A 26,380-nucleotide genomic window follows, 5' to 3' on the forward strand; every position below is an offset into this window, starting at 1 on the left:
TCAGAGATAACTTGCCAAAATGCACAAATTAGGCAACGGTGACTAGCTAGCTAGCATTCTTAACAGAATAATCACAGAATGTAATGGCAAACCAGGGACTCCTCATTGGATTGGGAACTGTGATTTAATTTGAGCTCTCCCTCCAGTTTCAGTAATAATGATGCTTCTAGTGTTTTTCATTTGCCCTCTCTTGCCGACCAGGGACACAGAGCAGTTTGCAAACAGAGTGGTGAACTGACCAATATATGGCTCTACTGACTTGGATAAGTCTTACAGAGTTACCTTAGCTCCCTCTCTGATTGGACGCCATGTAATTCAGGGTCCCAGCAGGAGACAGATGAACCACTTCAATGGGCAAGGGGAAAGAGTTTATTGAAGTATTTACAGAGGTGTGAACTGGACTCTGGAACTAAGAAGGGACAGTGAGGCACCTAGAGACCAGCAAAAGTGGGATTCTGTGACCTACCTTGGCTGGGAGATGAGGGAAAGGACCAGAACCAGAACAAGGCAAGAGCTGCAGCTGTGTGTGAGAGGCGGCCAGACAGAACCTGTGATCTCAGGTGGAGGATTGTGGCCACAACCCAGCCACAGCCCAGCCACAGCCCAGTAGGGAAGAAGCCAGGTGACAGATAGCCAACTCCTTCTCCTTCCAGCTTCTAATCTCCTATCTGTGCCTCCCACTGGCCAAACCTCACCAGAACCAAAGGGTACAGAGCAGGGCAGAGAAGATGGAGAGCGGGTCTCCAAGAGCCACAGAGAATCGCCAGCACAGTCCTAAAGTCAAGGCCAGCCTGCAGGATGTGCCAGAACACTCTAGAAAGTGCCTCATTCAAGAAACCTTGTTATTTCCTAGATATTCTGACCTTGATTCACTTTAGTTAAATTGTTTGGCATGAAGACCAAGTCTTCAAGACCTTCCTTGTTGCGTGGACCCAGTTTCAATAACAGCTGTGCCATTTACTGAGTCCTTTAGCAAGTCCTTAAATTCTTCAAGCCTCCGTGTCTCCCCTTATAAAAAGGTTTCTAAATAGCTGAAGAGTTAAATAGAATAATAAAGTGCCTACATTTATATACATGTATCTGTCAAATGACAACAGTAGCTGTCAGTGTCTTTTGTTGAGTCCTAACTGTTGAAAACTTTCTAAACTTTCTTTATATGGACCAAGCGCTTACCGTATACCCATGAGTTTCACCTATGGCAGGTGCTCAATAGATGCTTGTTGAATTTGGATTCTGAATGGTTTGTTTAGTGCTGAATCAGCTGCCGTGGGCCTCGGACTCCCCACATCCGGGGTGTGTCTGTGACTAGAAGTAGGGAACTGGCACAAAACCCAGACAGAACTTCCGGTGAAGCCCCGAAGAGGGAAAAGTCGAAAGGATTGTGTCAGACAACTAAAACTGGACAATACACACACATAAATATCCCCTCAGAAAGAAAGAGATTGGGTGGAATTGGAACGGGATTGTGTGTTGGGGAGGAAAATGGGCCTATTGGAAGGGAGGTCAAGAAAACCCATTGTGGAGTAGGAATTCTGTCTCAAGTCCTGTGTACAGCCCAGAGTCTCATAATGACTGCCTGCTACTCCTGCAGCTGTCACCTCCCTTTGGTAGAAACCTCAGAGACCCTGGAGGCAGCCCAGTCCCCACGCTGGTACCCAGGTACCTGTCCTGGGGCAAGAGTTTGCAGAACCTCAGGTGAGCCCAGGTCCCTCCATTAGCTGCAAACCTAGGCTCTGGTTGCACCCCAGCTCTGTGCCCTGGTCCTCACGCTAGAGCTCCTACCCCAAGTTCAAGCAGTAGCCTGTTTCTCCAAGCACGACTCCAAGCAGAGGCTCATAGCTTCCCTGGGCAACTCACAACCCCAAGAGACTGGCCAATAAGAGGCTGAGTGATAGTCTTCGCCACTGAAGACTTCAGGTTGGGGGAGTGTCCTGACTCTGTTTGTGTCCCAGCAGGCACTTGATGCAGGACAGAAGAAGACTTTTTTATCAGCAGAATACTTGAATGAACCTTTCCGAGTCCGAAGGGCAATGAGCGTTGTCAGTATCATGACCTCTGTCCTTGAGGGTAAGTACTGTTTGTTGGAATATCCATCCCTTGTGCCATGATGAGTCCCCACATGAGCAGCAGAGAGGATGCCCAAAGCAGGCGTCAAAGGGCACCCATCTCTGTGCCCTGGGATCCTAATGCCCCTCTTTTTTTATGCCCTTGGTTCCATCACCCTTTATCAATGTGTTTTTTTTAACGTGGATAATTTTGCAAAAACAATAGAATCCAATGAATGAAATGCCCGAGTTCATCTTTTATTCAGATTAAAATCTGCTTCATATATATTCACAAAACTAGATTTTAAAAAGTGATCTGGCAGGCACCAGAGAACTTCAAGCTACCACAGGTAGACAAGAAATTGAACAGTCTTTAATTTTCAAACATGGCAAAATTATCCTGATGTTTCTCATGGCTGTAACTTTTACGGTTATAACTTAATTTCTGTCTCAAGCCCCCATTATGCTGAGTAATAGAAGACAATTTAAATAAATTAATCAGGCAATTTAACTAAATCCTTGTTAATTCAGGGTTCCATCAATTAAGTTGGAATCCACTCAGTCTCCCTGGGGATGCATCCAAGTTCCAGTTGCTTACACCAAGGCAAGGGTGGAGGAAAAGAATGGCACTGGGTCATGTCCACCTGACACTGGAGTTCCCAAAGAGCGTGGCTGCATCCTCCTCACCCTGAGTACAAGGCCTGTCTTCTTATCCAGGCTTTATTTTGTCTCGGGGTATGGAAAATACAGCGTTAGTCATAGCTGGTTATTTATCTCCCCTAGACACATTTAAAATGTCACGGACCAGAGGACAGAGAAGGGAGCTTGGATGTTGGTGTGTTCCTGAGAAAGGGGTCTGTGTGCTTTCCTCCAAGCCTGGGCTGAATCCTAATTGTGAGGGAAAGGCATGGTGGATGACAGAAACCAAAAAAATGTTTGAGGGATTTGAAAACAGAGCCAATCTGTGCCCTCTTTCTAGGTGAAGCCAGAGGTGGCAAGCCTTAGAGAGATACCTCCATGCCCAGCATGGCACTGAAACTGTGGTGTAGAATGGACTGGTAAGGTACCTGGTAGAGAAGGCCTGAGGCAGACTCAGAGAGGGCCCAGTGGCCCTGGCATGACAGGACAGTAGCTGGATGATGACCTCACCCCCACTGAAGGCTACAGAAGAAACTGAGTGAGAGCCAAAAAGGGAAAGTGGAGAGGCAAAGAGGGAACAGCCATCTCTGTGGCTCTCCCACCAGAGACCAGATGGGAACGGTGATGACTCAAGTGAAATACACCTGGCCATGACTAGGGACCAGCTCAACTCCCACCAACCTTGAGCCCCCCAGAACTCAGACACCAGATCAGATAATGCAGTAGTAGCAGATATTGAATTAACCAAAACAAAGTCCCCAGGTTGAGGACTTGAAGTACAAATTGAATTCAATTACAGGGAAAAACAACTCTTAAATCACATTTCTTGCATACCTGAGTTTGGGTTTTGAGAAATGTGTACACATTCCAATAACAACAGTGTGCACATCCTCTTCCATGATTTTTCCTCATTGATAATTATTTAGCAATCTGTTTTCATTAGAATGCTGTCTGCACGCTTAACATTTCTCACAGGTGTGTAGAATTTCACCATGCTGCTCTGTCCATGAGTTTGTTGGCTATGTGGGTTGCTTGGAATTTTTTTTTTTTTTTTTTTTTTTTTTTGCTGTTAGCCGTCAAACAGCAAATACTAAATACAAACAGCTTGCTTTCTCATTTATTCTTCAGAACTATCAACCTTCCTCCTTCCCTCTTTGTTCATCTCTTCACTCATCAGCAAACATTTGTCGAGCACTGCCATGTGTCTGGCATTGTTCCAGGTCCTGGGGATTCAGTGGTGAACAAGACAGAAGGCTGTGCTCATGGAATCCACATCCTGGGGCCAGGGTATAGAGATGCTAAACACAAACAGATATTCAGGTAGTGATGAGAAGTAGGAGAAACAATAAAATAGGGAAGAAGATGGAGAATAGGGGGCTGCAGAAGGGGCCATTTTACATAAGGTGGTTGCAGAAGGCCGTTCTCTCTAAGGAGACCAGAAATCTGAATGAAGACTTGTGAGAACATGGCGGAGAGAGTTCCAGACAGATGAACAGCAAATGCAATGCATTTTGCAGGAATTAGACAGGAATGAAAAAAATGAGTGTCCTAAACACATCCCAATTTAGATAAGAACAAAGGAGGTCTTGAGATGGGTGAGAGGCAACAGAGGGTAGTAGTTAAGAACACAGACCCTGGAGCCCAACTTCCTGGGTTTGCATCCCAGCTCTATCCCTTATGGTAAGCTGTGCAACCTTGGAGCTCCATTATCTGCTCTGTGCCTCAGTTTTCTCACCTATAAAGAAGCGGAAACATCACATCTTAGGGTGTTTTATGAGGATTAAATGAGTTAGCACAAATAAAGTGCTTACATCCATGACTGGCACATAATAGATACTCAGCAGACGTTGGCTATACTTATTCACTAGGTTGTAAATTCCATGAGAACAGAGATTTGTCTGTTTTGCTCACAGCAGGATTTCCAGTTCCTAGAAGAGCAGTGCATGGTACATAGTAGGCACTCAACAAACAGTTGCTGAAAGAATGGTGAAGGAGTGTGATGCACAAAGGTGATGTTGAAGGAGGGTGATGCTAATTTATAGTGACTTGAACTGATGAACAGGAAGAGAATAAGGAATGATCAGATATCCTGAGGTAGGAAAGACTTCCTCTCAAGGAAGACACTTGGAGAAAAGACTAGGACAGGTAAGAGAAACACTGACATTTTTCAGAGAATCTGGGTAAAGATGACCTTAGGTTAGGTCAAAGTTTTTTGAGCATAGGGCAGGTGACGTGTGATCTTCTCTGGTCAGACAATCTATCCACTACACCCATGGAATACATGAAAGATGCCTGATGCTGCCAGAGTTGTGACAGGATTTACAAAGGCCACCTCTTTGGGAGTGATCATGCCTGAGAAAGTTTGGCTCAATCCAATAAGACCTTGGCCATTCACTGAGCTCAGGGCACTTGAGCCACCTATGCTCGGCATACAAGCTAAGACTTGGCAGTTGTCCAAACCAGAAGACTAGAAGCAGGAGCACAGCAGTGAGCACAGCCTAGTCTCTGCCCTCATGCTGAGTGAGAGAAAGATGGGGAACAAGTTATTACCAGGTACTGAGTGTCTTGAAGGGGAAGTTCAGTATGCTAAGGGAAATACAGTAAGGTTAGCCTGGGGTTAGAAGTATTCCAGGCAGAAAGGACCACAAAATCCCTGAAGCAGAGGAGAGCCTAACACTTGAAGAAATTAAAAAGCCTGATGTGGCTGGAACACAGAGAGTAAAGAGGACAGGGGCTCAAAATAAGGCTAGAGAGATGGACTGGGGCCAGACCCACAGAACTTTCTACACCATATCAAAGAGTTTGGACTTCATCCTAAAAGCAGTGAGGTGCCATTAAAGAATTGGAGACAGGGGAGCTACATTTGCATTTTATAAATGTTGCTGTGAATGCACGTAGAGAATGGAATTAAGAGGAGCAGAGTGTTGGCAGGGAAACCGGTGAGGCGGAAGCCAGGTGAGAGATGGTGGAGCCCCAGCTCTGGGGCAGTGGCAGTGGGGATGACAGGAAATGGGAGGATTCTGTAAGGGGCATAAGATTCAGGACTTGGTTGTCATATGGTTCTGGAGGGATGCTGGTGCAATGACTCAAAGGGAACACTTTAGGGGGAGAAGGGGGGTTCACTGAGGAAAGATGAGAGGGGAAGATCATGAGTTGAGTCTGGGACACATTGGGTTTCAGGCGCCCTTGAAACATCCAGGTAGGGATGTCCAGTAGGAAGTTGAGTTTTGATAAATGGGTCTAGAATTCAGAAGACAAGGGTGACCTTGAGATACATATTTGAAGGCAGTTTGAATATAGATGGTAATTTTGAAATGGGGGAAGTGGTTAAGGTGACATAGACAGAATCAAGTAAGAAGAGAGGAAGGTCTGGAACAGAGTTCTAAGAAACTACTATGTTTAATGATTGAAGAGAAGACATGGAGCCAGCAGAGGGGGCTGAGAAGGAATGCCTAGAAATACAGGAAGACCCAGAAAAATAAAATGCAGAGCCAAGGGGCTAAATTCCTTCAGGAAGAATAGAAAGGTCAAAAGAGGCAATGCTGTAGAAGGATCAAGTAAGATCAAGCCTGAAAAGAGTCCAGGGGCTTTAATCACTTGAATATCTTTGTGATCTGAGCAAGAGAGGATTGGTGGAGTAGGGAAGTAGGCAGAGGCCACGTTGGAGGGGATTGAAGAATAAATGAGAGGTGAGGAAATGGAGATATTGTATACGGACAACTCTTTCAGGAAATTTGCCTGTGAAGGGGAGGAGACAGTAAAATAACACTAAGGTGTAAGTAGAATTGAAGGAAGATTTTTTTGGTTTTCCTGCATGGGTTTTTTTTAAGCATATTTACCTGCTAAGGGGGAGGATCTGTGACAATGGAAGAGACTGAAGATGAAGGAAACAGACAAAATATTCAATAGATTCCTGAAGTGGCAGGAGAGGATGCATGAGTGGGACATTGGCTGCTCATAGGGGGGACACCTCTTTAATCGTAACAAAAGGAAAGGAGGAAAATTCTTTCTGGATTAGCTTTTTGCTGGAGATTCTTCTGGGGAGGAACCATGATCACGTTGCAAGCTAGCAAGTGCGTGATTCTTTTAGCCTCTGCATCTCCCCAGACAGTCAAGATCAGCAATGTTAAAGCTGTTTACAAGGCTGAGTCTCTTTTCCTGTCCTTTCTCACAGACAGGCTGCTTCCTGCCATAATGGCGTATCTGCAAGATTCCTCATTCAGTCCTACTTCCTGTGCTTCTTTTTAGCGCTAAAATAGGTCCAGGGAAGCTCCTGCTTTTGCTCTAACCAGAGATTGTTGATTTTGTCCCCAGGACTTGCTAACTTCTTTAGAGAACCATGCTTTACCAGTTTTGGTATCTGCAGTTTCGAGTGCCCCTTCAGAGGGTCTCCTGCACCCTGATTGACCTGTGCTGCATATGAAAGCCTTTGCACATCACTTATGATTTGAGTTTACAGATGTTACCTGGTTTGAGCAAAAGTAGAGTTTGCGTTTCTCTTCCTCAGTCTCCTTGATACCTTTGGTGCTTTCAGAAAGTAGAAGGGGCAACGCATCCTTTACTTTTTTTAATTGACAAGATTTTTTTTCAGTTTTATTAAGATATAATGGGCAAAATTGTAAGATATTTAAAGAGTACATTGTGATTATTTGATTTACATATACATTGTGAAAGGATTCCCCCATCTAGTTATTAATATAATCATCACCTCATGTATTTATCTTTTTTTTTCTTTTTGGTGAGAACACTTAAGTTCTGCCCTCCTAGCAAATTTCAGTTACACAGTGTTATCAGCTATAGTCACCATATTAGATCCTCATACCTATTCATCTTTGCCTGAAAGTTTGTATCATTTTACCAACCTCTCCCCATTTCCCCCACTCTCCACATTCCTAACAACCCCTAACAACCACATTTCTACTCTCTGTTTCTATAAGTTCAACTTTTTTTTTAGATTCCACATATATGTGATGCCATGCAGTATCGGTATTTGTCTTTCTCTGTCTGGCTTATTTTACTTAGCATCAAGCCCTCAAGGTTGAGGGCAAACACCAAGATTTCCCTCCTTCTCATGACTGAATAATATTCCCTTGTGTATAAATATATGTACCACATCTTCTTTATCCATTCATCCATTGATGGACACTTAGGTTGTTTCCGTATCTTGGCTACTGTGAATAATGCTGCAATAAACACAGGAGTGCAGATATCTCTTTGAGATCCTATTTTCATTTCCTTTGGATGCATATGGAATTAGGATTGCTGGATCATATGATAGTTCTATTTTTAACTTTTGAGGAACCTCCATACTGTTTTCTGCAGTGGCTGTACCAATTTACATTCGTATCCACGATGCACGAGGGTTCTCTTTTCTCCACATCCTTGGCAACACTCATTTGTTGTCTTTTTTATAATAGCCATTCTAACAAGTGTGACGTGGTTTTGATTTACATTTCCCTGATGATTAGTGATGCTGAGGACCTTTTCATGTACCTATTGGCCATTTGTATGTCTTCCCTTTGGAAAAAATGTCTGTTCAGTTCCTCTGCCTATTTTTAAATCAGATTATTTGGTTTTCTGCTATTGAGATATGTGAGTTCTTTATATATTTTGGATATTAACTCCTTGTTAGATACATGATTTGCAAATATTTTCTTCCATTCAGTAAGTTGAATTTTCATTTTGTTGATGATTTCCTTTGCTGTGCAGAAGCTTTTTAGATTGATATAGTCCTACTTGTTTATTTTTGCTTTTGTTGCCTTTGCTTTTGGTGTCAAATCCAAAAAATCATTGCCAAGAGTTTGCATTTCTATTTCTCAGTCTCCTTGACAGCTTTGTTGATTCCTGGAAGTAGAAAGGTCAGTACATTTTTTGCTCCACTATTTTAAATAGACCTTCTCTCTCTTTTTTTTAAATAGACTCTCTTTATCAAATTTTTGTTTAGAACATTTTTGTTTGAATAGGCAATACATTATACAGAATTTAAAAGATACAAAAGGGCATATAAAAAAAGGGCATATATAAAAAAGAAATATCCCTTTGTCCACTCAGTTCCCCTCCCCAGAAACAATACTCAAACCAGCTGTTTTGTGTTTCTTTCCAAAAATACTCTATATACGTTCAATCAAAAGTCTATAGCCTTTTCCTTCTTTGGAAATGGTAGCATATCACATATGTTATTCTGCACCACAGTTTATTCAGTTAATGTATTTTGAAAATCATTCTACGTAAATATCCTTATGCTTTCCAATAACAGTTAGTATTACATTGTATGGATGTACCATAATTTATTTAACCATTCCGCTCTTGATGGGAAGCAAACTCCGCAGCCAATACATCACTTTCTACATGCACAAATTTAACTATAGGTTAAACACCTTGAAGGGAAATTGCTTTGTCAAAAGGGATATGCATTTTTAATTTTGAAACATGATGGATGCTTTGCATAAATGTACCAATTTTCACCCACCCAAGCAATAGATGATATTGCCTTTCAACCCACACCCTCCCAAACACAATTACCAGACTGTTTTATCTTTGCAAATCTGATCAGTGAAAATAATGTCTTAGTACAGTCTTATTTTGCATTTCTCTTATTTTGAGTATTGTTGGCAATCTTTTCAAATATTTATAAACCATTTGAATTTTCTTTTTGGAAACTATCTGATCCTTTTTCTGTTGGGTTGGTCTTTTTCTCCCTGATTTTTAAGAGTTCTTATTTATTAATGAAATTAGTATTTTGTCTGTGATATGAGCCATGATTATTTTTCTCATTTTTCTACTTTATTTGACCAAATGTTTTAAAGATTATAAATCCACAGTAAGTCATTAAAACAATGTGATAGTAAAAATAAACAGTCTGATCTATGGAAGAGAAATGGGCACAAGTGTATATGAAAACATATGGAAATAACTTGTGACCAAAATGAAACTTCAAATCCTTTGGAAAATGAGGTATTATGCAATAAATAGTGTTAATATAAATAACCAGAGGTTCAAAACAATAAACTGGATCACTATCTTACTCCATACTCAAAATAAACTCCAGATGCACCAAAATTTTAAATGAAAAAAGTAAAGCTACAAAAGAACTAGAAGAAACATGGATAGATTTTTTCTAAATCTCGCAGTGAGAAAGGCTTTGTTTAAAAGGCATGAAAGCAAGAAACATAAAGAACAGCACTGACAAATTTGGCTACATATAAATTTTTTAATTATCTATGGGAAAAAGAAACAGCAGAATTTGGCAGCATACATTTATTTCTATAAACTCATTTTTTTGAAAAAATGCATGTAGTAAAAAAAAGTATTCAAATACTACAAATGAGGGGCTGGCCCCATGGCCGAGTGGTTAAGTTCATGCGCTCCGCTTCAGTGGCCCAGGGTTTCACCGGTTCGGATCCTGGGCGCAGACATGGCACCACTCGTCAGGCCACACTGAGGTGGCGTCCCACATAGCACAACCAGAGGCACTCACAACTAGAACATACAACTATGTACTGGGGGGCTTTGGGGAGAAGAAGAAGGAAAAGAAAAGAAAATAAGGGAAAAAAAAAGAAAATAAAGGGAAAAAAATGATTGGTAACAGTTGTCAGCCAGCTCAGGTGCCAACCTTTAAAAAAAAGAGATTAGGCTGGCATTGAAAAAAAAAATACTACAAATGTGTGTACAATGAAAATTATGTCTCTATTCCACCAAAGATCCTCCTTGCTCCTCAGGCTCCAGTGCGCTCCACCAGTTTCTCTTGTGTCCTTCACGCAATATTCTATACATATATAAGCACACATGCACACACATACACACACACACACACATTTCACAGATTTTTTTAATATCTTCATAACTAAATCTGTCTCATCCTTTTTCATAAGGTACATTACCCGTTGTTCCCTTTTTTATTATTCTTATAAATGATGGACATCACCTCTTTTTGCCCAGATAGGCTGGATTTATCTGCAGGGTGCATATGTTACAGTGGAATTTATAGACAGCCCTAAAGCTACTCAGTTGCCCTCCACAGAGGTGGTCCCAGTTACACATCCAAGTGGGGAGTTGATGGAAGCAGCTAGAGAGATGAACCTGGTGCTTAAGGAAGAGATCAGAAAGTGGACATATAATTTGAGGGGAATCAGCATAGAGATGGTTTAGAGAGAGAAAAAAAAGAGAGACTAAGGAGAGAATACTTGAGTTCTCCAACATGTAGAGGCTGGAAGGGAAGACAGAGACAGGAATAGAAACAGAGAAGAAGCAGTCACTGAAACAGGAGAAAAACCAAGAGATTGTGATGTCCCAGAAGCCAGATAGACAAAAGGTTTCAAGGAGAGCATTATAAATTCTGTTAAATGCTCTGAGAGACAGAGTAAGGCAAGGACTGGAAACTGAGGATTTGAATTTAGAAGGGGTAAAGCCCTGATTCCAGGGGTCGGGGAGGGAACAGGAAGTGAGAAACTGGAGATGGTTAAGTGTAGAAAACTCTTACAGGGAATTTTGCTGTTAAGGGGACAGTACATGATAGATAACGTAGGGTCCAAGGAGACCTTTTTAAAAGTAGAGATAGAATGAAAGCATGTTCACATGCTGATGGGAATGGCCCAGAGAGGAGAGAAAGGGGAGGACACAGGCTTTGAGGAGGTGCGAGACGGAGGGGCCCCTCCACAGGTGGGAGGAGTCCAGCGAGCTCAGGTGCTAAGCAGGGCACAAGGCGGAACGTGGGGATGGACTTGGAGATTCGTTGCAGACTCAGTGATAGGAAGAAGAGGAAGTTCTTGGGTGAGTGATTCTGTATTCTGAGGGAATCAAAGGGAGCTCATCAGCAGAGAGTGAGGATTAGAGAAGGAGAGGTACAGGCTGGAGGCGAGAGGAGGAGACGATGCTATCCTGGAAGACTGAAGGAGTGGACTGAAATGGAGAAACATGGCAGGATTTCTGGACAATGACAAGCTGGGACTCATGAATCTCTGGTGGGACCAGTCAGCATGGGTGCATATTTTTCCGACTAGGTTCACTTTGTTGGGTACAGTCTGCACTTTGGGTTTATTCAGGGCTGGGGTTTTGCAACAAGTCCAATGAAGGGGGAGAGGGGCAAGGGAATTGAGGATATCTGCAAGGGAGTATGTAGAGGGGTGGACATGAAATCTAAGCTGGGTAAGTTGAGACATAGGCAATGGACAGTTAAAAAGTGTAGGGGCCATGGTTTAGAGGACCGAACGGGACAGAGATTGGATTGCACTTGCTAAACTGGAGGAGCTCAACAAATAGAAAATGGAAATCAGAGAGAGGGGGTGCTGAAGTGGAGATTGGAGGTGGTAGTTATTAGTAATGGAAAGGTCTAGGGGATGGCCATGGGACGGGACTCTGAGACAATGCATGGCTAACAGCTATCATTGACCACACTTGTGATGCAGAACTCGAGGAGTCTGAGCAGAGATGCCCACCCTGCCTGACCAGATTGGCTCAGAAGTATCTGATCTGGGAGTGCTGCCCCACATGGGTGAAGCTCAAGACATTTCTCTTCGAGATTGTGACGGACCCCTTTGCAGAGCTCACCATCACCTTGTGCATCGTGGTGAACACCGTCTTTATGGCCATGGAGCACCACGGCATGAGTTCCACCTTCGAAGCCATGCTCCAGATAGGCAACATTGTGAGTGCACTGCCAGCCATTGCCTGCGCTGTCATGGCTGGGGGGCTTTGGGTGGGTGACAGCATGCCGTCATTTGTTAGAGTGTTGATCTAGCTAGCTGAGAGCAGAGGAGCAGTGAAGGAGAGGTAGGGACATTGAGTGCAGGAAGTCAAGTCTGGAGGACCAGGCTGACTTGGTGGGAATTGCTTTGGGATGAATAAGCACAGAGAAGTGGACCAAGAGAGCCATGACCTAGGGGCATCTAGCTCCCCTTTACAGGACTTAGGACAGCCACTTGAATTCTCCAGATCTCAGCTGCCTCTACCTTGAAATGAGGATAATTGTCCCTTTCCCAACTAAAGACAACCTATGGACTTGCAAGTTCCTTCCTGTTTTATTGCTTTTATGACCGCAAAACACAGTGACTGTGGTTTTTCAGTGCTGTCATCTAAGGGCACAAAGAGTGGGAGGGGAAGGGGAAGATAATGAGAGGGAGGGAACATGGAGACCTGGTTGCTGTTGTAACAAAAGCGTCAGGGAGTCAGAACTCTTCTTTTGTATCTGGCTTATACATGATGCAACTTTAAATTTTCCTCCATTATTTTTTAGTATTATTTGCTTTAAACCAGATAAAATCCATACTGGATTTCACTACATGCCAAGTAAAGTATCTGACTCAGAGGGAGAACAAGTGTCCTCAACCTGTGACCCCTCACAGGGATAATAACAGTAGCCAACTTTATTGGAACACTTACTCAAAACCAGATTTGGTCTCAGATGCTTCTCATGGATTATCTCATTGTATTTTCACAACAACCCTGGTAGACTGTTATTTTGACAACAACCCTCAGTAGGTACCTGGTAGGTATTATTGTTATTCCATTTCTCAGAAGGAAAAACTGAGGCACAGGAGATTAAATAATTTGCCCAAGGTCGTAGAGGTGAGTAAGTGGCAGCATCGAGATTTGAACCTAGGCCAATTGGCTCCAGAGCTCACACTTCTCAACTCCTGGGCTAAACTCCCTCACAGGACGTGCTGATGTGTGTGAGAGAGTTTGTGTGTTGAATGCATGTGTATGTGTGTGGGTGTGTGGGAATGTGCACAGGAGCGAACGAGAGAGCGTACGCACACACACGCGATAAGCAGAACCTAGGAAGGTCAGGGTCTTGCCTCCATGTGTTCACCCCATACCATGTGGTCCTCCACACCAGTGGTCACCCCGCAAAAGGTGGCCCACTAGGTCCACCGGGACCCTCTAGCTCTTCTGAATCCTCTCGTAGGCTGCAGACTTAGGTAGAAGGAGAGGTCCCAGAAAATGTGACTACTCTTCCTTAGAAAGCTCCCCACTCCCTGAAAATCCAGAGATGTGAAAAAGATTCCAGTAGGTTCTGGAATACTGTGAAACCAGCGTGCCTTAGTTTTGGCAGCCCCTAGCCTAAGAGTCACATTCTATTTAAAGTTGATTTGCAAAGAGGAAATGGAAAGAGAAGGGAGAGTTCATTCTCCAAGAAGTCAGCATAGACTACAGAGAGCCTTACGAAAGAGACCTCTGAGCTCACGCCCTGATTTTACCTTGGAAAAGTTGAGGCAAGAAAGAGAAAAGGACTTTACCCCTGTGAAAGAGCACAGTGCCATTTTCTAGAAAGAAAGGCAGGCATTGTTTGGTGCTTATGATGAGTTAGGGGCTTTATAAGTCTTATCTCTGCATCACAACAATGCTATGAAGTTATCAGTCACCCTCACAGCCCAAAAGAAAGCACTAAGACTCAGAGAGGTTAAGTATCGTGCCTGAGGTGGCATAGCAGGTGAAGGTGGAGCCAGAGTTGACTCAGGTCTCTTTAGGGCACAGGACCTCACCCCCGCCCCCTGCCACACCACAGGGCTTCTCTACAATGGGCGCTCAGTAGATGCTCTTTGAATTACACAGTTGCAGTCTTGTGGCACTAGGCAAGTCACTTAAACTCTCAGCCGGTCCCTTGACTGTAAAAGGGACGCAATCGTCTCTGTTTTCCAGGCTGGCCAGAGGCTTTGATGAGAGCAAATGAGAGAAAAGCGCCTGGCCCTGATCTTTGCTTTCTTCCTCCTCTGCCTCCCTCTCCTGCTGGTTATTGCATGGCTGAGCCTGGTCCTGACCTCTCTCAATGTCAGACTTCCATCCTGTTTAAGACAATTAGAGACACTCAGAGCTGAAAGAATCTTGGAGACATTGTATTCCCATTGTTCTTGCTAATAGCTATTATTTATTAATGAATTACTATCTGCCAGGACCTTTGCTGAGAACTGCATAGGCATCATCTCATTTTATATGCCCATTATGCAGATGAGGAAATTGAGGTACAGAGAAGACGCATTCCTTGTCCAACCTTACACAAGCCAGGAAATGGCTGAGCTGGAATTTTTATCTGGGTCTGTGCTGCTCCACAATCCATGCTTTTAAGCTACTGAACCAGACTGACTTCTCATTTCCACTATTATATGAGAATTATCCTAATGGTTATCCACTTACTCTACTTCTACCGCCATTCATATGGAAACACTGAACCATGGGTTCTAACGCACATTCCCTGAGCACTGGTCCAGAGATTTCTCTATGGGCCACATGAATGTTCCCATCCATAATCCTTCAGGAGCCTACGGAAAATATAGAAACTGAATAAAAACAAGATAAAAGGATGTGCTGTTTTATACACAAGACATCTTCCTTCTGTCCTATTTGTCATTGTCCCCTCCCCCCAGACACTGCTGAGATGGATCCTTTTTCCACCCACAGGTCTTTACTGTGTTTTTTACTGCTGAAATGGTCTTCAAAATCATTGCTTTGGACCCCTACTATTACTTCCAGAAGAGGTGGAACATCTTTGACTGCATCATCGTCACTGTGAGCCTGATGGAGCTGGGCGCAGCCAAGAAGGGAAGCATGTCAGTGCTGCGGACCTTTCGCCTGGTAATGTTTTCGCTTGGTGACTTGGGGAAACCACCCCCACATCCAGGGAGGCTCACTCCTGGAAACAGACACTGTCTTTTGGAGACCTGGCCAGCCAGCTCCTTCTTCCTTTTTTATCCCTATGGGAGGGGGGCAGGGCATGGCTCCTGGGAGCTGGAGTCTTGGAGCTTTCCACTTACTTACCGTAGGAGCATGCCTTCTCCTCTCTGAGCCTGGGTCCCTTCACCTGCATCAAGAAGGGACTTCCCAGCATGCTCCTGTTCTCTTTCAAATAAAAATAACAACACTAATCATAGCAGCTACTGTTTCTTGAGCACTGACAATGTGTCGGGCACAGTGCTAAACCCCTGACAAAACATATCTCATTTCATGCTTATGATGACCCTGGGAGAGAGTTGTTTTCACTATCCCCATGAATAGAGGAGGAAAACTGAGACACAGAGTGGTTAGATGGTGACCTGAAGTCTCCCAGCTGCCGAGTGACCTGCATCTCAAAGCCAGGTTGCCTGACTCCAGCGTCCCAGATTCTCTTGCCTCAAGGAGGTCATCCTGATTCCTGGTGCCCTGAATCACAGCCCCAATGTCTTGTGCACCTCAAAAACTGCCTTCAAGTACCCTCATGTCCTGGCTCTTCTCCAAACTCAGCTCCGGGACTCCCTTTAAGGAGGAGTCCCCTATTCAAGTTGCTAGTGCCCCGCTACCCACAGGTCACCCGCTCTTATGAGAGCCATATCTATCAGATTTGTCAGATTCCCAAGAGGACAGTCTGAGATAACTGGGGTCCTGCAGTTCCCCAGGCCGTCTGGAGGAAGCATGGCACCTCACCGACCCTTGGGAGTAGACAAGAGGCTTGAAGAAATCGTGTGGCTTCTTAGCATGAGCCCCTTGTTCTCAGTATTCTCTCAGTGCCAACAGGGGGCCCTGTGTCTTGCTTCAGAGAGAGATGAAGGAAAGCATGCCCGGCAATCTCACCAAGTCCTCTTCTAGGCCAGAAGGTCTGCTTGGGGCCCTCTTGGGGGAGCCAGCGAAATGGCACTGAGCTCCTGGACTTGATTTACTCGCATCGGGGTGGCAAACTCAAACCCTAAAGGAACCAGGTGGGCAATGAAATCAAACTAGCAAGGGAGAGATATTGGCCCTGGATATTTGTCCCATGGAAACAGACAGGGACGACTCGGTCCTGCCTGGGCAGAGCCAACAGGGAGGACAACTCCAGGGAGGGGCATAGACACAAAAATCAGCATGACTTAAGCCAAAGAGGTGATTTTGTCCATTATTGCCATAGTTTCCAATTTTTCACAAGAAACAGAAATGTAGATCTTTATGTGAATATTTTTAATATTGGCTACGAATCCAATTTTATACGAAGTACTCTAAAGGCAAACAAAACGTGTTCCTGGATGCATTTGTGCCATGCGCCATTGGTTTACGACCTCTGCCTGAGAGGATGGTGCTCTCACCATCCTGTGGAGGAGAGGGCAGAGCGAGCCTGCAGAGCTCCTGATGCATAACCTGGAAACCTGAGAAGATCAGAATTAGATCACACTTTCAGATGGACAGATTTCTCTAAGCACCTAGAAAATGAGGACAAGAGGCGGGTCCCTAAGCTAGTGGTCAGCAGAAACCATCCATGCACGATTCCATCCTCCCTGTGCCCTGGGAGGGCCCGAAGTTAGTTTCCTAATAAAATATGAACATTTTTGGAATACTTTGGAAAACACAAGCTTGGTGTTTTAAAGTCTATGTGCTACTTTTGTTGGGATTCCATGAAGCCAGCAGTCTCAAACAACCAAAAATAGGCAGTTTTACTCCACAGCCTGGGCCTACAGAATTCTCCAGGTGTCTCCCCTCTGCCCCCGTCCTGATCCTGATTGACTCACAACGCCCCGGCCACCAGCCCCACACTTTCTTGGCATCATTTGGTCCTCCGCCTCCATCATCTCCACCTCCCTCGTTACCTGCCTTAGATTTCACGGTCCACCAATATTATGATGCCCTTGAAAACAGACTCAACCACCTTTCCTCTCTGCCGCTTCACACTTTTGTGTTTGGCAAAACCCTAACATGGAATTGAAGCCAATATTTCCCTCTGCCATGTCTGCACCTGAGCTGTGAACATTACCACAGAAAATTCACTCAGCCCAGACATCAGTTTCATATTTTTTATTAGGAGGCTTTATTTTTTAGAACAGCTTTATATTTATTAGAAAAACTGAGGAGATAGTACAGAGAATTCCCATATTATCCCCCCCCACACACACACATACAGTTTCTCCTATTATTAGAATCTTGCATTCGTGTGGTGCATTTCTTACAACTCTTCAGTGGTTTCTCATCGCTGTGAGGAAAAAATCCAGAGTCCCCGTGATGGTCTACAAAGTTCTGCATAATCAGGGCCTGCCTGCTTCTCCAAACATCTCCTCTTGCCCATTTTGCTCCAGCCAGAGTGGCCTCCTTTCTTGTCCTCACATGTAACAAAACTGTTCCTGCCTCCAGGCCTTTGCACGTTTATTCCCTCTGCCTTGAATGCTTTTCCGCCAGTCTTTACTTAGCTCATTCATTCTCATCTTTCCTGGCTCAACTCACACATCACCCCCTCAGAAAGATCCTCCCCAACCACATTCTCTACAGTTGGATTCTCTCATCAAATTAACCTTTTCCCCCACAGTTTACTATTATTCTGATATTCCATGAGAAAAACAACAGAGCTTTCTTGTTTACCATTCTATCTCAAGGGCCTAGCAGGAGCCCCAGCACATAGTAGGAACTCAATAAATACTTACTGATTGAAGAAAGAAAGAAAAAAAGGGAAGAAGGAAGAAACGGCAATTCTGTGTCTTCATTCTTGCTTCTTCCTCTCTTTTAAAGTACCATTCCTTCTCTTCCTATCATCTAAGGCCTTGATCCTTTAATCCGTTGGCCTGTCCTTGGACCAATACTACACTGTCTCAGTTACTGCACTGGCCTTGAATCTGTGTCTATAAGGCATGTCGCCCACCTTGTTTTATTTCCTCAAAAATATCTTGGCCCCTGCACTTCCATATTCATTTTAAAATCAACTTCCTGCATACAAACAAAGCTGTTATCTTTTTCTATTGGGGCTGCAATCATCTATAGATCAATTTAGGAAGAAATATACCCTCACACTATGTAGCCTTCCAATCTATGAAAATAGCATACTCTCCAATTATTTCAATCTTTCAATAGTTTTATAACTTCTCCATAAAGTTTTATAATTTTCTCCACAAAAGATTTTCTCCATATCTTTTGTTAGATTTATTCCTAGAAACTCCTTAGTTCATTATGCTGTTCTAAATGAAATCTCTCTTTTGTGTGTGTGTGTGTGAGGAAGATTGGCCCGAGCTAACATTTGTTGCCCATCCTCCTCTTTTTGCTTGAGGAAGATTGGCCCTGAGCTAACATCTGTGCCAGTCTTCCTCTATTTTGTATGTGGGATGCCACCACAGCATGGCTTGACCAGTAGTGTGCAGGTCCACGCCCAGGATCCAAACCTGTGAATCCCAGACCACTGAAGCAAAGCACATGAATTTAGCCACTACACCACTGGGCTGGCCTCGAAATCTCTTTTTAATGTCCTTTTCTGTCTTTTTTTTTCTTTTTGTAGCATTTTGCTATTTGATATTTTTGTATCCAGAAATCTCTCATTTAATTCTAATGATTTATCTATATAATCTTTTAAATTTTTTACACAATCATATCATATGCAAATAATGAGTTTTGTTTCTTCTTTTCTAATTCTTACACTATTTTGGGTTTTTTTATTACATTATTGTTCTGATTAGGACATCCAGCACACTTTTGAAAAGAAGCATTAATAGTAGACATCCGTGCCATTTTCCTGATCTCAAAGAGAATGCTTTCAGTATTTCATCAAGTCCGATATTGAGGGCAGATTATTTTAGAGATTAAAAGAAAACCTTCATCAGTTTAGGAAGCTCTCTTTTGTTAAAAATATTTATCACGAAGAAATGATGAACTTTATCAGACAATTGTTCTGTGTTAAGACAATCACATGATTTTCTTCTTTAATCTGTTGAAGTCGTGAATTATATTAATTGATTTTCTAATGTTAAATCAACTTTGTATTCCTTTGATAAACCCAACTTGACCTTGATAGATGTTTTATATATTAGAAGATTTAGTTTGCTAATAATGTGCTTAAAATCTTTGCATCCATATTGATAAGTAATAGTTGGCCTGTGAGTTTCTTACTCGCACTGTCCTTACCAGGCTTTAGTGTCTAGGTATCAAGGTTATCTCATCTCCATAAAAAGAGGTGAAGAATATTTCTCTCTCCTACACCCAATCTTTGGGTAAGATTGGAATTATTTGCTCCTTATGGCTTTGGTAGAATTCACTAATGAAACAATCTGGAGGTCAAGATTTTTCATTACTGATTTAATTTTCTTAATGGCTCTGGAAATAGTCAGGTTTCCTATTTCTCAAATTGGTTTTGGTAAGTTGTATTTTTCTAAAAATTTTCCTTCTTATCTAAAGTTGGAAGTTTATCGGCAGAAAGTTGTGTGTGCGATGCTATTATCTCTGAAGGGTCTCTATCACCTGGACTTATGTTACCTTTTTCTTTCTTTAAAAGTAGTGATTTGTGCTTTCTCTCATTTTTTTTATTAGTCTTGCCAAAGATGGTCAATTTAATTAGTCTTTTCAACGAACCGACTTTTAGCTTGTTGATCCTCTCTACTTCATTAATGTTTGCTACTTCAATTAATCCTGCATCTTATCTTACTTACCTTACTTATCCTCTGTTCTACATATTTAATTCTTTTCTAGCTTCTTAAGATGGAATTTTCAACCTATTTTCTTTTCCAATATATTCATTTAAGACCTCAGTTTCCTTCTAAGAACTGCTTTAATATGTAGAACTTTCCTTATTGTTTGGTTCTAAATATTTCCTAATTTCAAATTTGATTTATTCTTTGACTCAAAGGTTAATTAGAAGCATGGTTCTTAATTTCAAAACATACGTGGTATTTCTAGTTATCTTTATGCCATTGAGTTCTGGCTTAATTGTATTATAGTCAGAGAACATACACTGTATGATTTTAATGCTTTGAAATTTATTGATAATTTCCTCTTGGCTCAGTATATTGAAAATGTTTCTTATGCACTTGAAAAGAATGTGTCTTCTGCAGTTGAAGGGTGCAATACTCCGCATATGTCCATTGGGTAGAGACAGTTCATCATGTGGTCCAAATATTCTATATCCCTGCTTATTTTTGTCTGCTTGTTCTAGCAATTACTGAGAGGGTAATGTATAAAAATATCTCCCACTATGATTATGGCATGATCTGTTCCTCTTTATGGTTCTATCTTGAGGCTGTGTTATTAAATGCATACATATTTTAAGTTTTATATCTTCCCAGTAAAGTGAAACCTTTATCAGTAAAAATTGATCTTCTTTATCCCTAGAAATGCTTTTTGCCTTAAAAATCTCTTTTTTCTTTTTCTTTCTTTTGGTGAGGAAAATTGGCCCTGAGCTAACATCTGTGCCAATCTTCCTCTATTTTGTATATGGGACAGTGCCACAGCATGGTTTGATGAGTGGTATGTAGGTCCATGCCCAGGATTCAAACCCACGAATCCCAGGCTGACAAAGTAGAGTGTGCAAACTTAACCACTACCCCCTGGGTCAGCCCCTTAAACATCTTTTTGCCTGGTATTACTATCCATGTTTTATTTTTTTTAGAATTTGCCTGACATATCTTTATCCATCCTTTTACTTCCAGCCTTTATGTATCTTCAGGGTTTTTATATATCTCTTATAAATAGCATATAGATTTTGGGTTTGTATTCAGTTACGACAATCCAAATCATCATCATTTAACTAAAGCATTTGGTCCACTTATTTTACTGTGAATATTGATATATTTGGATGTATGTCTATCATTATATTTTGGGTTTTCTATTTCCTTCATCCACCCTACTATTTTTGCTCTCTTTCTCTTCTTGATTTATTTTGGACTGTTTTTTCCCTTGTACCATTTCCCGCCTTTATTGCTTTGGGAACCAAATACTCTATTTTTATTTTTTGAGTAGTTAACTTAGAAATTACAGCATGAGTAGTTAACTTAATCAAAGCCAAAAGTTAGCTAAAATCTTTACTTTCCAGGACAACTTTTCATTCCAATTACCCCCTCCCAACTTACTATTACTTTACGTATTTTCATTTTATCTTGTTTTTAAAAAGCTATATGACTTAATCAATGATAAACAATTCTATCTGTTGTACAAACAAGCCCTAAAACTGAGTAGCTTAACCCAATAAAGACTTATTTCTCACTCACGTCATAGTCTGATGCAAGCCAGTCAGCCTTAGGTGTGACTCCTCAAGAAGTGACTTTGCCTCAGTATAACCTTCAAAGCCTGCCTCCTCCCTGTGGAAAGATGGCCAAGGCTTGTTTTAAGTTGTAAACAGTCAATGGTTTTTTCAGTCAGGGCTCATGGTTTCTTTCGTAATATAATTTCTTCAAAACTTACACGGCTTCAGACCACTCTGCATCCCACACACCCATGGTACTTTCTTTGACACAGCTCTCAATTTCACTTTATTTTTTTTTTTGCTTTCTTGTCCCCACGCCTGTATCTCTCAACTGGTGGCTCGCAAATGGTGGCTACACCATTAATACAATCTTTGCTAGGATTTACTTCATTTCATTGAAAAACTTAACCGGTCTTCAACCCTTAAAGACTTAATCCTGTCGCTTACTGTTTAAGATCCAAAGCAGTGTACTTTCCTAAAACTTCAAGGCTCTAAACTTCTGGATTCTGTTTCCTTTTGTTTCTTATTAATCAGCCAAACATCCCCTGAGCTAATCTCTTTCTTATTACATCTGGACAGACATAAACAATTCTAACTGGCACAATGCTAAGGTTCTGTTTTAGAAAAGCTTCCCCTAGGACTGCTGGCTCAGGAGGCTCATGACCTGCCCCAGCATTTTTGCAGGTAATAGTTTTGCCACTGCAACAGAGATCAACACTTTCCAAGCCTTCCTATGTCCGTTTCCTTGTCGTCCATCACATGATCACTAGGCCAGGGTCACACATTCAATGTTTTTGAAAGGGCAAAAGCTCTTTTCAATGTATCAATTTCTACATTACTCAAGATAAGTACGCCTAGTTGAAGTGACAATCTCTAAATCTGTGAGTTAACATAATAGAGGTTTATGTTTCACAGCATGTTCAAAGCTGGTTGGGAAGCTCTCCTGGAGTGTCTGCTCCAGGTAGTGACTCAGGGATCCAGGATGGTGTGAAGTCACTGTCTACAATGGCTGGGCTCTATGGTGGCCACTGGAGGGGAAGAGAAAGCGCGTGGTGTTTGATGGCTATGCCTGAAAGTAGTATACATTACTTTTGTCTCCATCTCTATTCCATCAGCCAGAATCTAATAACACAACCTCAACTGTATGCAAGGAGAGCTGGAAAGTGGTCTCCTTTTGTGGCTGAGAGGAGCAAAAGTGAGTGGCGACCATATAGCCAGTCTCTGCCCTACCCCAGGAGACATTATTGCCGTATCCATTCAACGTTTGTTTAGACTCATTCCCATCCTTAGCATGTTCTTGCTCTTCATACATTCTTCATATAATATCTTCTTTCTGGGTTCACTTTCCTTCTGCCTGAAGCACACCTTTACAATTTCTTTTAGTGAGTGCCTTCTGGCAATCACCTCTCTCAGTTTTGTTTATCTGAAATTTGCCATTCAGTTTGCCCTTGTCTTTGAGAGGTATTTCTTATGGACATAAAATTCTAGTTGATAATTCTTTGACCTCAATTCATTGAAGATATTATTCCACAGTGTTCTGGCCTCTGTTGTTTCTGATGAGCAGTCAGCTTCCAATTCAACTGTTGTTCCTGTCTCTCTGGATGCTTTTAAAAAGTTCTGTCTTTGGTGTTCTGCAATCTCATTATCATGTGTGTAGGTCTGGTTTTCTTGTTATTAATAACGCTTAGGATTCACCGGCTTCTTCAATCTGTAGATTTTTGATTCTCTTCAGTTCTGGAAAATTCCAAGACATTATCTGGACAAATATAGGCTCCACTCCCTTCTATTTCTTCTCCTTCTGGATTTTAATTAGATGTATGTTAAACTCTCTCACTCTATCCTCCACGTCTTTTGCATCATTTTGATATTTTCTATCTTATATCTCTCTGGGCTGCATTCTGGACAGTTTCTTCTGAACCACTAATCACTGTCCCAAATCTGGTGTGAAACTCTTCCATGGAGTTTTTGATGTTGTGTTATATTTTCATTTCTAGAAGTTCCATTTAGTTATCTTTCAAAACTTCTTGATTATTATTTATAGTTTCTTGTTCTCCGCACACACGTTCAAGTCTGTATTTTATTTCTTTAAGCATATTGTATCTAATTATACTGTCATCCATGGCTAATAATTTTATTACCTGAAGAAATGGAATGGCTGTTTCCACATCTCTGGTTTCTTCTGGATCTCCCTCACTCGTGGTGCCTCATTATTTCTGTACTCGTTTGTTTTTTACTGCAACTCTTAGGCCCTTTGAGGGGGATGCTTTGAGACCCAGGATGCAGGTTGGTTCCTTCAGAGGGTGTTTATGTTGACTCCTGGAGGGCACTTTGTAGGATTGCTCTAAATCAAAGCCTCAGCTTGAAATACCTAGGAAGTGTGAGTTCCTGCTAAAGTCCTATGTAAGCACCACTTCGGGGTTCCAAATTCTCGGTGTCAATTTTTGCCCCCTCTGCCTGGTGTCTGGCACTAGACATTTACTTTTCCTTGCTTTCTCCTGGGTTTATTTCTAGTTTGTCCTCACATGGAGGGTTTGGCTCTTTGGAATCTAGTCCTAATGGGGGGAGAAATTCCTGTTAGACTCTCTATCTTAGCCAGGCCCTGGGCTGTGTTTCCTGCTCCCCAGGCCTCATGAGACCATTAAAACCTATGCTCAGACTCACCCAAGTTTGCAAATGTCTTCAGAGAAAAAGCTAGCTTCAGTAATCTGTTTATATCTCTGAATTCCCATATTTATTTAGCTTTTTACTGAAGAATTACTTTATTGACAGATTATCGATACACTTAAGATTTTGTCATTCAGCATGTTTAGTAATTTTTTGATGGAAAGAGGAAGCCAAGGAGGGCCCAATGTAGTCTACCATATTATCCTGTCTTCTGATAGTTTTTACAAGTGCAAAGCCCACGTCATCACCAAGTGGTGACCTCCAAGTAGAGGATGGATATTAGACTTACCTTTCATTCTATTCTAAAAGTAAAGCAACCTCATTAAAGTAAGTTGAAAAATATAGAAAAGCTTGACTTGAAGATTGGAAATATTTGGATATATTTCTATACAAAATATATCCATGTTACCAGCTTGGTTTATTTCCTGCCAGTCTTTTTTCCCTCTAAATAGAAATTTTTATATTAATTCTGAGATTAACGAGAGAAATGGTTAATTAAATGTGAAGGAATATTCAGCAGCTATTAAAAGCAATAGTTTATAAATATTATGTGATAATATGAAGAAATTCCTTTAATGTAATGCTAAGCTGGGAAAAACTACAGAGAACAACTGGATGGGGGACCACTCATTCTAGGCATCAGCAAGAGTGAGTCATGTTGTTTGGGGCACCACAGCCCAGCAGCAGGAACTCTGTAAGAGAATGTTGACTGACTGACTAACAGTAGGGGCCTCCAACCCCAGACATCTCTGGAACAGCAAGTAGAGGGATCCTGTTTTCTTACCCTTTATAAAGACAACAAAAGAATTAATAGAGGACGACTCCATTCATGCCCTCTAATGAGAATTATACACAATTTGTGTACAGTTTAACATAAGCTTAATTACCGACAACAAACTGCTATCTAAGGGGATTCTAATAGTCATTTCTAAACTCTCCCCCTCCCACCCCACCGGAACCAGTGGAAATTGTTAGCCAAGCGCAATTAAGGCAAGAGGCAGCGCCTGGTCTTTTTGCTCAAGTGGCCCTCAAGTGACCCTCACTGTCTCCAGTTGCACCCCACAGGCTCTGTGGCGTGGTGGGTGGCTGTGATCCTGTGTCAGGGCCCTACTCCAGCCTCTGCTCTTGCACTTATCCAGAGTCTACTGTGAGGATGGAAACTTTTATCAATCACGTTGCTAAGGAAACTGCCTTCTCCCAATATTCTCCACAAAAGGGCTCTGTCCAGTGATTAACACTTGGTTTTTATTTGTGTTGTCAGCTGCCTCTCTGTCCAGCCCCACAGAACTGGTGTTTAAAGCTCTGCTTCCAGTATGAGGAGAATGAGTTCCAGATTAGGTTTAAGGTGAACATGGACCCCCCATCACATGGAGAAGCAGATGTGGAACTTCCTGTATAAGAGCATTAAACCTCCTCCCTGAGGACTTACTCACTGCTGTGTGGGAGCCAGAACTGTCACTGCTCTGCTCTGCTCAGCAGGGCAGCCTGGCACCTAGGGCAGAGCCTGGCTCTTAGCAGGTGCTTCATAAACACCCCATGACAGCCAAGCCCAGACATTTCTTTCTAACAAATTGGAGAACCATACAAATGTATTTTTTAAGTGTTTATACATCTTCGTACATGGTGCTTTCACTGTCTTGTAGGACTTAGAACATTTGAGTTTACAATGAAGACTTTTTGGGTCTTTGCCTTGTCTCTGTAACTAAACCATTAGTCCACGAGGGCAGGAGTCCACATACCTCTCTCCATACACCTCACAGGCTAGCACGGTGTCACGCACATGCGTGGCTGGTGTTCAATAAGATGGGCAGTTTGGTTGGTCAATTAAATAAACATATGAATGCTGAGTCCATGAAATCACAGATACCTACCATTTCAGAGCTGGTGGGGGCAACAGATGGTGTCCACAGCCCCGAGATGAGAAATGCCCCAACAGGCGAGTAGCCAGTACCTCTCAAATGCAGGGGCCATGGCCCTGCTGCAGGAGGCTAGCCTCTCTTGGCTCAAAAGTGGACTGTTCTTGCATATTTGTCAGCTCCATCCCACAAAGCATAGGCCCACATTCAGGATGCCTGTGGCTACAGAGCAGAGTACATGTGGCAAGACCATCAGCCTAGAGTAAGACCCCTGACTTTGCCACAATCAGTGAAGCACACTGATATGTATG

The 26,380-nt window shown here is 42.3% G+C and overlaps 1 protein-coding gene across 1 annotated transcript in view; it reads left to right on the forward strand.

The window, feature by feature from the left end:
- SCN10A (sodium voltage-gated channel alpha subunit 10) overlaps positions 1-26,380 on the forward strand; it is an 89,541-nt gene that overhangs the window by 32,808 nt on the left and 30,353 nt on the right. The window contains exons 12-14 of the mRNA XM_046677233.1: positions 1,956-2,067; positions 12,089-12,327; positions 15,078-15,251. Coding sequence (XP_046533189.1) covers positions 1,956-2,067; positions 12,089-12,327; positions 15,078-15,251 — 525 coding nt within the window. The remainder of the gene's footprint in view (positions 1-1,955; positions 2,068-12,088; positions 12,328-15,077; positions 15,252-26,380) is intronic.

The sequence above is a fragment of the Equus quagga genome, chromosome 1, assembly GCF_021613505.1.
Source record: "Equus quagga isolate Etosha38 chromosome 1, UCLA_HA_Equagga_1.0, whole genome shotgun sequence".
NCBI classification, from domain to species: domain Eukaryota; kingdom Metazoa; phylum Chordata; class Mammalia; order Perissodactyla; family Equidae; genus Equus; species Equus quagga.